This window comes from Mustela erminea, chromosome 12 (assembly GCF_009829155.1).
Source record: "Mustela erminea isolate mMusErm1 chromosome 12, mMusErm1.Pri, whole genome shotgun sequence".
NCBI lineage: Eukaryota > Metazoa > Chordata > Mammalia > Carnivora > Mustelidae > Mustela > Mustela erminea.
This window is the reverse complement of record NC_045625.1, coordinates 88,464,623-88,477,092: the sequence shown is the minus strand read 5'-3', so window position 1 is coordinate 88,477,092 and position 12,470 is coordinate 88,464,623. Positions and strand designations below refer to the sequence as shown.

The 12,470-nt window shown below is 37.0% G+C and overlaps 1 protein-coding gene across 6 annotated transcripts in view; it reads right to left on the bottom strand.

Moving 5' to 3' along the window:
* The window catches only part of RIC1 (RIC1 homolog, RAB6A GEF complex partner 1), a 143,527-nt gene that overhangs the window by 50,970 nt on the left and 80,087 nt on the right, over positions 1 to 12,470 (bottom strand). For 5 of the 6 annotated variants that reach the window (XM_032307520.1, XM_032307522.1, XM_032307523.1 and 2 more), the window contains 3 exons: positions 7,626 to 7,733; positions 1,612 to 1,754; positions 1,176 to 1,312 (listed from right to left, as the gene is read on the bottom strand). In XM_032307520.1, coding sequence (XP_032163411.1) covers positions 1,176 to 1,312; positions 1,612 to 1,754; positions 7,626 to 7,733 — 388 coding nt within the window. The remainder of the gene's footprint in view (positions 1 to 1,175; positions 1,313 to 1,611; positions 1,755 to 7,625; positions 7,734 to 12,470) is intronic. The other variant, XM_032307521.1, reaches the window with a different exon arrangement.

Genomic DNA, 12,470 nt, shown 5'->3' with positions numbered 1-12,470 from the left:
GAGATTTTTCTTCAGAGAAAAACAAAATAAAAAACCCTAGTGGTCTCTGGACCGACCACACTGACAACACAGATAAGTGAATTCAGATCCTCTAATTTAACACCACCATAACTTAAAACCCAGAATATTGGGCCAGCCAGATATATAGTCTCTGGAAAAAACTACAGGACTCTCTTCCAATGAGCACTGGACATAGGAAAGGAAAGGACACAATCCAGTTAGCTCACCCTATGGTGAAGAACAGGGTCAACCAAACCCATCAAAATCCACACAGCTTTCAGTGCATCCAATTTTTACTCTGGGTCTCTGTCACAGCAACCAAATTAATATATTAACTTATCATATGTTAATCATTAACTATGAAAAGATCACATACAACTAAAGGAAGGAAGCAAATCCTCAAGTGATAGATGATGAAAACCCAAAAGTACAACTGTGTTAAAGGTACAGTGAGCAAGCAGTTCAGTCTGGAGCAATCCAGAAGCTTCCAAAAGAAATTTCTTCAAGAAGATGAAACAAAGAGAATGCCTAATGTGTCTGAAAGAATTGAGAAGATATCTACACAAACCACAGACAATTTGGGGTTGAGTTAGTGTTAAGTACATAAAAAGTAAACAAAAAACAAACAATTATTAATTTCCAGTGGAAAGGGAAATGTGCAGGAAAGAAAAAATAATCAAAACATATCACATGGCTTAGGATTTATAAAGCAATGACAATATAAATAATGAATAGTAACTGATCAAAATTACAGTAACTGTACTAGGAAGATAGGAAGACTCTATGAACGTGCTAGCAACAGGGAAGCAAATGGTCTTTTCCTGCAGCAGAAGTCAATAAACAGCCTAAAAACTAAAAGTTAAAGAAAACACTCAGAGTGGTAAAGATAAATAACAAAATAACCAGTGAAGAAAAATAAAATGGTTGTCTCTGAGAATGGAAACTGGGGGTGAAGGGAGCAGGAAATAGCGAAGCGAACTATCATTTTTCTTCAACATATCTAATAGAATTGTCTACTTGTATTATTTTAAGTATTATATATATTACTTTGACTTAAAAAATTAGTTAACAATAACCCTAAAATCTTAAATAAGAAAGTAGGGGAGGGACTTAACAACAAAACTAAAATTAATAAATGTAAAATAAAGAAAATAAACATTCCATAGTAAATTTACCTCTGCAGTAAATCTACTTGACACTGGTGTAATAAATCCAATTTTACCATCATTAAACACAACAGCAAACCCATCAAGTGTGGCACAGTATTCCATGTCTCTGATGTGCACATCAGCAAAACCCAGGAATGAACCTGCTGATGAAAACACAAGCACATGAAACGTGAATATAAATACAGTAAATAACGCTTTCACGTTTTTGTTTGCAAACCCTGTAAGAACAGTTAAAAGGGCAAAAATAATGATCTAAGAATACCAAACTATTAAAACATTCCTTCCTACACACACACACACACACACACACACACACACACACACTCGCCCTGTATAATTAATTTCAAAACAGAAAAATCAATATTCACCTATAGCAAATATCTAAGCAGATTATATCAAACATTAAACATCAGGTTCTACCCCATGCAGAAGGTATAACTACCTCTAGATGACTGCAGATCTACTGAAAAAGGTACTGTGCAAAGATTAATAGCCTTCCTTCCATTTGTCATTCCTTCCCAGTGAATAAGATGAAGCAGCCCATCAGAAGTAGCTACGAGGAGATCTTCCAGCACAGACTGCAAACTGTAGGGAAATAAGCAATTTAGAACCAATTACCTGTTAAGCGAGCATACTGGAAAAGCAGTGAGTTATGAATGTAATTGCTCTGGAGCCTATTCAAAGAGAGAGGATCATGAACCAACTTACAAAACTGTTATTCATCTGTAACTTAGCTGTCTAGTAGGTTCACCTATATGTAATTTGATCTAGAATTAGAAATTCTGGAAAAAATAAAAGACTGTGGGCATTCATTGTCACAAACTTGATCAACCAGTTTTCTAAAAAACTAGAAATACTGAAATAGCATATTCAAAGATGGAAGGATAAATGAAAGCTGACAAGAAAGGAAAAAGGCAAGAAAATAATAAAAAGAAAAACTTATGGGGCGCCTGGGTGGCTCAGTGGGTTAAAGCCTCTGCCTTCAGCTCAGGTCATGATTCCAGGGTCCTGGGATCGAGCCCCGCATCGGGCTCTCTGCTCGGCAGGGAGCCTGCTTCCTCCTCTCTCTCCCTGCCTGCCTCTCTGCCTACTTGTGATTTCTATCTGTCAAATAAAATAAATAAAATCTTTTAAAAAAAATAAAGAACAACTTATGACAGGCTGACAATCTGGAGCTAAAAGCAGAGGTAGCAATCCTCTAGCCCCGGCCAACAGAACCTTTTGCAGCGATGGAAATGCTCTGCATCTGTGCTATTGAACATGGTAGCCAACAGCCCCGTGTGCGGGCTGTACACCTGAAATATGCTACTGTAACCAAAGAACGTAACTGTTGTATTTTTTCAGTGTTCCAAGATTCATTGTTTATGCACCACACCCAGTGCTCCACACAATAGGTTAACTTTGTTTACTTTTAACTACTTCAAATGAAGTTCCTTGAATTATAGTCAAGGAACTTCATTTGACTAGAGGCTACTTTACTGGCACCCATAGTTCTAGATCCCAGTATTTCTAGAGCATCACTGAGCCTCACGTTCATTCGCACAACAAGCATCTATAAAGCCCACGCTCTATGACAGGTGCTATGCTCTGCATTAAAATTAGTAAATGATTTTTGAAATTTTGAGGTGAAAAAAAAAAAGTTTCTCCTTTCAGAAGCCTGCTCAGTTGATGACAGGTAATTACAGAGTATGATCCCAGCACTTAACTTATTTACAGAGATTTAACATATACTTACCTAATGGCAAATAAATGCTCACTTTGCTTACTCTTGTGTGCCCAACCCTTAAGGCAGTGCTAGTGGTATTTGGTACTAAACGCTTGTGGGAGGCAGCAGAAAGGAGAAAGGAAAAGGAAAGGGGAATCCACGGATGACGGTGCAAAGGTACCGGCACAGAGAAGAAAAGGGGAACCAGTGGAAACTGCTCTATCAAGGAAGCCAAGGGAGTAAGCTGGACTGAAGAAAGAGTAGTCAAGAACATCGAATGCTTGGGGCGCCGAGGTGGCTCAGCTGGTTAAGCATCTGCTTTCCTCTCAAGCCATGATCCAAGGAGGCCAGCGTCAGGCTCCCAGTTGAGCGGGGAGCCTGCTTCTCCCCCTTTCTGCGGCTCCCTCCGCTTGTGCTCTCTCAAAGAAATAAAATCTTTAAAATATTAAAGTATCAAATGCTCGAATGAAAACATGAAAAAATGTGATGTGCCTATAATATATGCTATTATATACTATTAAGTGTGAAGAGTATATTTCAGAAATATTGTAATGCATACTGTCAGGGGAAGGGAAAGTTTGCAATATTTTAATTCTTACAGTAAACCTTCAATTCTTTACAAGTGGACTTCAATGACTCATTCCCCAAGGAGTTCAGACAATGAAGAACTGATTGTGTTTTCTTCTCTACTATAAAAATATTAAAAAGAATAGAATAAGATGTGACCATACGCAGTTCCATTTCTTCAACTTCAGAGTATTTTGTAATCAAGGGAGTTTATGGAAGTTTTAACTCTGAAGTATTTATTCTTCCCCTTCAGATTATATTTTAGTGTAAAATTTATATGTAACATGTGGTGAATATACTATAAAAAATTTATGTTTTAGATCTGCTACATGTCAAGAGAAGCAGTTTAGCGGGACAGTCACTGTTCTACCAGTGATCTGCAGTTTGCAGGAGTCAGCCTAGGTTTTCTCCGACTACATCCTCCTTCTCCCCACTCCTACTTCCACAGCAGAATCGCTGCATATGACAAGAACAAGACTGGGGTCACCCTGCAGTCATTTAACTGCCTACCAAGCAAAACTCAGTACTCTTCTGACAAAGTTAACAGAACTCAGAAACTCCACATTGTCATCCACAGTGCTAGGATAAAGAAATTACCAGCTGTGTGAAGAAACAGCAAAATGTGACCCAGAGTCAAAAGAAAAATCTACCCATATAAACAGCAACCATCAATCCCGACGTTGGAATTAAAAGATCATAACGTTAAACTATAATAAACATCATGAAGAATCCAGAGGAAAAGAGAAGATCTTCCTCATTCAACTGAAAGTAAACAAACTCACTAAAACAAAGGCTGGTATGAGTTGTTAAAATACGGAGTATTTCCACAAAGTTAGCAAAAAAGGCCTCAGTCCATGCCACGTGAGTATGTGCCCAGTGACTGCCAGTGTCACAAAGACCTAACAACTAAAGGATTAATTCTCGGCACAAGGGGATATATCAGGACTCTGTATTGATCATTACTATCACATTTCTTATCACCCTCCACTGGTTTTTAAGTATTTTGAAAGTCACCCCTAAGTATAAATATACACAAAATATACATAAATGTATTCTAAGTTACGCCTTCAGAGAGCCTCCCCAATCTGACTTCATGGGCTTTTTAACAGATAACTGATATGCCAGAGGAGCCTTTCCCCCCCTTAATTTAGGATCTTAGAAGCTAACAGTAGGATCCTGAAAGCAGATTACCATTTCTGATTAATCAAATATTATTAATGGGAGATATCTAATTCATAATTATCAATTCTGAAGTATGTAAATGTATTTAATGGCCTAACAAATATTAAAGGCTAACACCAGAGAAGTGGTGATTTTTTTAAAAAGATTTTTTATGTAATTATTTGAGAGAGAGAGAGAGAGAGAGAGCATGACAGGTGAAAAGGTGAGAGAGAGAAGCAGACTCCCCGTGGAGCTGGGAGCCTGATGCATGCAGGACTCGATCCTGGGACTCCAGGATTGTGACCTGAGCCGAAGGCAGTTGTTTAACCAACTGAGCCACCCAGGCGCCCGTAACAAATATTAAATACTATATATTACATAGGGCTCTTCTAAGTGCCAGGGAGAAGGATATGGAATAAACTGTGGTATTTACTAGTATGTATTATGTCGAATTAGAGAAACAGATTAAGAGTTTTAATTATATATTATATTAATACTTCTCACCTTCGAAACATTCTGGATCCTCAAATAATGACAAATGTTGGATGCTTATCACTAATCCTATTCTTTCTTCAAGCAAAAACTAAAATATGGCAAAGGTCTTGCCATATTATGCCCATAAGCAATAGTTTAATCATTATCTCTAATTACATATGACTTCTATTTTTGGTTGTGGGCAGGAAAATAGTTGGTTATAAAGTCCAAATAGCATGTCTTCTACCTTAATGCAGGATCACACAGCTGATCTCTAATCATATTTCCAAAAAGTATGTATTACAGGTACTAATAATAATACTTCTCTAAAATGCAATTATTTTTCTCAAGTTTTGAGAAAAATCTTAGAGATTTCCAGTCACCTAAACTTATATATTCGAAAGTAGCAGCCTCTGCCTTCGGCTCAGGTCATGATCTCAGGGTCCTGGGATCCAGCCATTGGGCTCTCTGCTTGGCAGGGAGCCTGCCTCCCCCTCTGTCTCTGCCTGCCTCTCTGCCTACTTGTGATCTGTGTCAAATAAACAGAATCTTTAAAACAAACAAACAAAAAACCCTCTCTCTACTTCTCCCTGTGCCCCTCCATCCCCATTAAAGAAAAAAAAAGCCATCATTTTTTCTATAGATGCATGTTGTTCGCATTGTGTAAAAGTAAGAAAATTTATTTAAACAGCTCCCTACTGATTGACATTTAGGTAATTTTTGATCTTTTGTTACTGTAAACAATGAAAAACCCTATAAGCATGTAATTTGAAATATTTGTAGGATTAATTCCTAGAAAGAGAAATGCTGGACACGGACCATGAATATATGCAACTTTGACAGACCTTGCCTAATCAATTTCCATACACACTGTATAAATTAACACTCCCACAACCAACTCATAAAGTTCTCCTCAACCTGATCTCTCCAACAGCAGTATGTTACCTAACTGTTCATATGTAGAAGTCATTTATTTAATCTCCTAAAGGAGACTAAGGAGAGGTACTATGTAATGTATTAACTGGAATATAGACAATGAAACTGTTTATATTGTGTCCATTTGTTCTACTGTCTTTTTCTCACCACAGGAAATCTTTATGTGTTGTGAAAACTTGCCTTTTGATATATTCACTGACAGTTATTTCCTTGTTTTCACAGTTTATGCTGTTTTTTAGGTACCTCTGAAACCATTTATGGTGTTTTTTTCCCCCTAGTTTCTTTTTTTAACTTTTATATAATCTAATTTATCAATGTTCCCTTTCATAAGAAGTTATCTGCAGACATTTGGGAAGAAGATTTTAATGACTCCTAACAAAATGAATTTTGAATTAGAATACCTCTTTTGGCTAGTATTTATCATTTTTTTAAAAGCAAGTGTTATCAATAAAGATAAATACTGGCCATTTTGATGCACAGAAGGCTGGAATATCACCACTATAATTTCATGAATATATATGCGTGGAAACAAAAACAGTGAAAGGTTCTTGGAGTTCAATGTTAACTCTGGATTCAGTTAAAAAGAATTATTAAAAAAGAAAAGATACTGTAGTAAAAAAACTTTAAGTTAAAAAATATACTTGTGGGGCGCCTGGGTGGCTCAGTGGGTTAAGCCGCTGCCTTCGGCTCAGGTCATGATCTCAGGGTCCTGGGATCGAGTCCCACATCGGGCTCTCTGCTCTGCAGGGAGCCTGCTTCCTACTCTCCCTCTCTCTGCCTGCCTGTCTGCCTGCTTGTGATCTCTGTCAAATAAATAAATAAAATCTTTAAAAAAAAAAAACTTGTAATAAGATCCACACATCATAGACAACTAAAATGTCAAATGCAAAGCAATTAAGGAAATAAAGCCAAATTACATACACACTTATTTTTTCTACCAATGGCTATAAAATATTTTTTTGTATTTGGTATTTCTGGGCTTCTTATTCACAAAACCTTTATTCATACTAAAATCAGAAAGCTTAACTTTCAGGGCGGCTGGGTGTCTCAGTGGGTTAAAGCCTCTGCCTTTGTCTCAGGTCATGATCTGAGAGTCCTGGGATCGAGCCCCGTATCGGGCTCTCTGCTCAGCAGGGAGCCTGCTTCCCCCTCTCTCTCTGCCTGCCTTTCTGCCTACTTGTGCTCTGTCAAATAAATAAATAAAATCTTAAAAGAAAAAAAGGAAGCTTAACTTTCATCCAAGTATCCACATATTTCCCAAAATCTTTGAAGGTTTTGGAAACAAAGACACTTTTTCTTTTCCTCAATTTATGTGATTTTTATCAGTATCATTTCAAGTAATATGCACTATGTTGTATCATTCAAACAATTTCAGATTTACCAAAAACTCTAAATTTCTGAATAAAATTATGGTTGGTATACTCAATTCATAGGCTTTATGAAATAACTGAAGTATAATAATGTATCATCTAAGGGTTAATCAAGAATTTAGAGCTAAAAAAAATTATCCTCAGTGGACAAAAAATGAGATCAACTTTCCTATTGGTCATGTGATTAACCAACTTTATTCATATTGTCATCACAAAATGCTAAATTTAACCAAAGTACTATACCTCATGATGGGTGCTTGCAAATCCAGTATTTTCCTCATTTCTAAATTTAATGCTGGAGCACACTGTTCTTCCTTAAAATGGGGTGTCCCCTTCATTTGTGGACTTCCTCTAAAAAAATAAATAGCAAATATACCATATTAAAAAGAAAGATATTGAATTCTCCACTTTGTGACTCATATATACCCAATCAGATAAAGTAAACATAAACGAACTTAGAAATCAGGCATTATTTATTAATCCTTTAGCTTCTCAAATGAAAAGCAGACTTAAATTCCATGATAGCAGAGATATCAATTAGAACAATGAGTCTACCCAAGGTAATTTGTGTTGGGGAAGTAGGAGTAGAGGGAGAAGAGCAAAGAATCTTAGGACACACACACACACACTAAAAGCAAATTCTTAGATAACCAAGAGACATTTCCCCCCACCCTCCAAGAGACATTTCTAAGTGACCGATGGCTCTTTCGGAGGTGGCCATTTATGGAAAGTATACACCTTCCCACCTAGGGCATGTCTTAAGTGATCCAAATCCTCACCTCCTCTTACCCTACAGCACCCCTCGTCCTTGATTCCCCTATCCTTTGGGAATGTACCAGAATTAAGGTCAATTCAGGCATGCAACAGGAAATAATTCACATAAACCTTGGTCATAAACAGCATAAAATGGCTAAATCTGGTAGCTCCCTCGTATCAAATGGCTAACCAAGAGTGGTTATTACATCAACGGCAACATTGCTGAGCTGCCACACCCAACCCCTCTGAAGGACTATCCAACAGTTTTGGAATCTATCTCCATGTGACGTGGGGCCATTCCTTCTCAACTCGGGTGCTGGGGTTCCACGGCTGTCTCCTCCCTTATTATCACCCGTCACTTACTCTTGGCAACAATGAGTCTGCCATTTCTCCCTCTCCAGTCACCTATTACTATTAAAATTAAGTGTCAACAGTCTAACATGCTCGACAGCTTTTTTTTTTTTTTTTTTTTGATACTTGTCTGCTTACTTTCTGGTTTTAGATTATTTTCCATATAGAAGTTTGAGGCGCTTTATCTTTTCTGCTACGGCCATGACGTGGAATATTTGATTCCCTCTGTATGCCTGAATGGCTAAACTGGTTAAAGTTAAACTGCAGAGGTTCCTGTTCAATTAATGCGCTTGCTGTGAGAGCCGCCAAGGAGGACCGCGGGAGTTATTAGCTTACAGAACTCATATCTGGACTGCTAATCTCACACACACACACACATGCACTATAATGAATTTCCTAAGACATTCTTCTCATACGTCTAGTTTTCAAGTTATTTCTCAAACTAATGCATACACATCATTTAAACAAATAGTGCTAGAAAGCTTATGACAAAGGAAAAAACCAGAAGTATTCTTCTATTAGGACATAACCAGCTTCAGTACTTTTACCAATTACCTTCTTCTATTTACCCTCATGTTTTTCCATAGTACCTTCACACTGTTCTGGCATCATTATTTAGGTATTATCTACTAACTTCTCATTCTCTCCTTTTCCCCTCATCCTCCTAACATAATTATACAGAAAGTTTTTCACTATGATGGTTAAATAATTTTTATTTCAAGAAGTACTGAGTGATTAGGGCCGTCTGGGTGGCTCAGTTAAGAGTGTGACTCTTGGTTTCAGCTCAGGTCATGATCTCAGGGTCAGGAGATCAAGCCCCATGTCCAACCCCGTCCCAGGTGCGGAGCTGGAGATCCCTCCCCACCTCTGCCCCACTCGTCATCTGTCTCTCTCCATAAATAAATAAATAAATAAAGGTATTCAGGGACTACATTTCTTTTCTTACATAGCTTGTGAATTTTCCTGAAGTTTTACTTCACGCTTTCATTTGCTTGGTTTTCTTTAAACTTTCACCAAAGTCTTCTCAACTCCTTAACAGCTCTGACAAAAACAATACTTAACATTCCACATGGTCAAACCTGTCACATAACTCATGATTTCCTTCTTCCCCCCAGGCATCCCTCCTTGGTGCCCACTGTCCTCCTAAGTGTAATGCACAGCTATCATCTCGATATTCTCCTTTGTCATTTCTTTGCTTCTCTCCTATGAGCCCTTATTTTATTTTTTGCATTCCTCTTACTTGGGTCATGTATTATGGCTTTCTGGAAGGGTGTATGTGGCATAAATTTATTAACTTTCAAGTCTGAAATGTCTTTATTTTGACACCTGAATGAGTATTTGGGTATAAAATTTTAGGCTGCACATCCCAACCCAAAACAATGCTCATGCAATGCAATTTATTACATCAGAAGATTTTTATAATCAAAATATGCATTACAAGAAATAAAATATTGTGCAGCCAGAAAAAAAAAAAAGGAAATGTGGAAGAACACTTTCAACTTCTTGGAATGATCTCCAGGATCTCTTGTGGAGTGAGAAAACTTAAAGTGCAAAACACTATTTAATCTGCTATATCTGGACAACAGCGCAGGAAATACAAATGTTTAAGTTCATGTGCTCATATTTTAAAAATGAAAAGGATGGCCAAAACTACAATGAAAATGGCTATCTCCAATGGAAGACAGAATACAGGGTAAAGAATGTTACATTTTTTTAAACTTTGGGACATGAAAATATTTCATGTAATAAACCAAATTAAAATTAAAATCAACAGGGCGCCTGGGTGGCTCAGTGGGTTAAGCCGCTGCCTTCGGCTCAGGTCATGATCTCAGGGTCCTGGGATCGAGTCCCGCATCGGGCTCTCTGCTCAGCATGGAGCCTGCTTCCTCCTCTCTTTCTCTGCCTGCCTCTCTGCCTACTTGAGATCTCTCTCTCTGTCAAATAAATAAATAAATAAAATCTTAAAAAAAAAAATTAAAATCAACAAAAAAACCCCAATCTCTAAAAACAGAAAAGAAACTTAACTGCATATCAAGCTAGCAGGACAAATAAGCAAATTTTATTCTGTACTGAGCAAACAGCATAAATAAGATTTCAAATAGTATTGTGTGCACTCTGGGTGAGAAATCTCCTAAGGATCCAAATCCTCAAAGAATCAAACTGTATTTAGTAATAATATTGTTACAATAATAGTGATATTATTTTTGGAATTACTATGTATACAATAGGATAAAGCAATTAAGAAATTATATTTACATTATTAGGAACCAAGGTTATCAATAAAATATACAAATATATAAAATATACAAATATAAAACTAGAGAACTAAAACTTTAACTTTTAAAATTTTTAAAAATTTCAAAGCTTTTAAAACCTTTGACTCTCAGCTTAATCTTTAATTTGCATTAAAGGTTTCAGTATTAACTCACAATAAAATTATCTCTTTGTAAAAGTTACTTTCTATCTCTGTATGCTAAAAGGCCCTAAAAGCAAATACAACCAAATAACAATCAGCATCACGTCCTGGTCTTCAAAATACCATTTTGCACAGAAAGAAACCAAAGCTCTTTGGAGGGCTGACTTACTCAGAGACAGGGGCAAGATATGTTAATATGAGCCTTGGGTCTGACAGCAAGGATGTCATTTAAATATCACCATTTTTACGGGCTCCCCCCACAAGCTGAAGATGTGACAATCTGATTTGAAAGAATGACTGCAATTAATAAGAACTCAAAAATGTAAAAACTCCTGCAGTTACAGTAATACTAAACACACTCATTAGCTGGTGACCTCTGGAAGTTCTGAGAACACAACTCAGTACTGTAAGAAAAGGTAAAGAAGCATCTCTTCTGTTTTTCCTAAATGCACTACATTTCAGGGTAAACATCAAACAGATAATGAAAGTTCTTTTTTACATAATGACAGCTACGGAATGCAGAAGGAATGGTAGAATTTTAAAAAAAATCACAATTTTGTTATCCCCATCAAAACAACAAATCCAGGGAATTAATAAAATGAATAAATCCACATAAAACCATTATGTAAAAAGCAGAAACTTAAGACCTATCCACCAAATGCAAGAGATTCTGGTCTGAAGAAACCAATTCCTAAGAAGACAGCCTTGCGTTAAAATAAAGAAAACACAAAGTATTTGATGATATTAATAAATTATTAATTTTGTTAGATATAATAAGATTGTAGCTTTATTTAAGATGTCTACTTGTTACTGATAAATCTATTTAGGGCTGAAATGATACGGTATCTGAAACTTGCTTCAAAATACCAAAAGCATACAAGCGTTGGGAGAGACAGGTACTGGTAACTTCTGAATGTGGGGGACGGATTTAGGGTTTCCCACTGCATTACTCTCTCTCGAGTCTGCTTGACAAATTCCTTAGCAAAGGCTCAACCCAATGTATTTCTTTCAGCATTTTAAAGGCTTTTCACCAATGTCTTTTCGACTTTTAATGTGTGGCTTGGAGTTTGTGGACATTCTTATTCACAGACTATTTTTTGATGTTTTTCCTATCTGGAAGATTTTAGGACTGATCTTTGATTTCTAGAGGGTTCTAAAATTTCAGAACATACTTTTGTTTTTTGTTTTTTTTTGTTTGTTTGTTTTTTAAAGATTTTATTTATTTATTGTACAGAGAGAGAGATCACAAGTAGACAGAGAGGCAGGCAGAGAGAGAGGAGGAAGCAGGCTCCCCGCTGAGCAGAGAGCCCGATGTGGGGCTCGATCCCAGCACCCTGGGATCATGACCTGAGCCGAAGGCAGAGGCTTAACCCACTGAGCCCCCAGAACATACTTTTGTGATCTTATCACTGTTTGCATGGAGCACCTACAAGCTGGTCTTTAGTTTGGGTATGGGAAATTTATGTCTTTGTTTACTTAGCATACTAATTTTCCACTTCTCTCATTTCTTCCTGGAACTCCTAATTCTCCCCCTTTTTTCTCTCTTTCTGGTAGAGTTCCTCAAC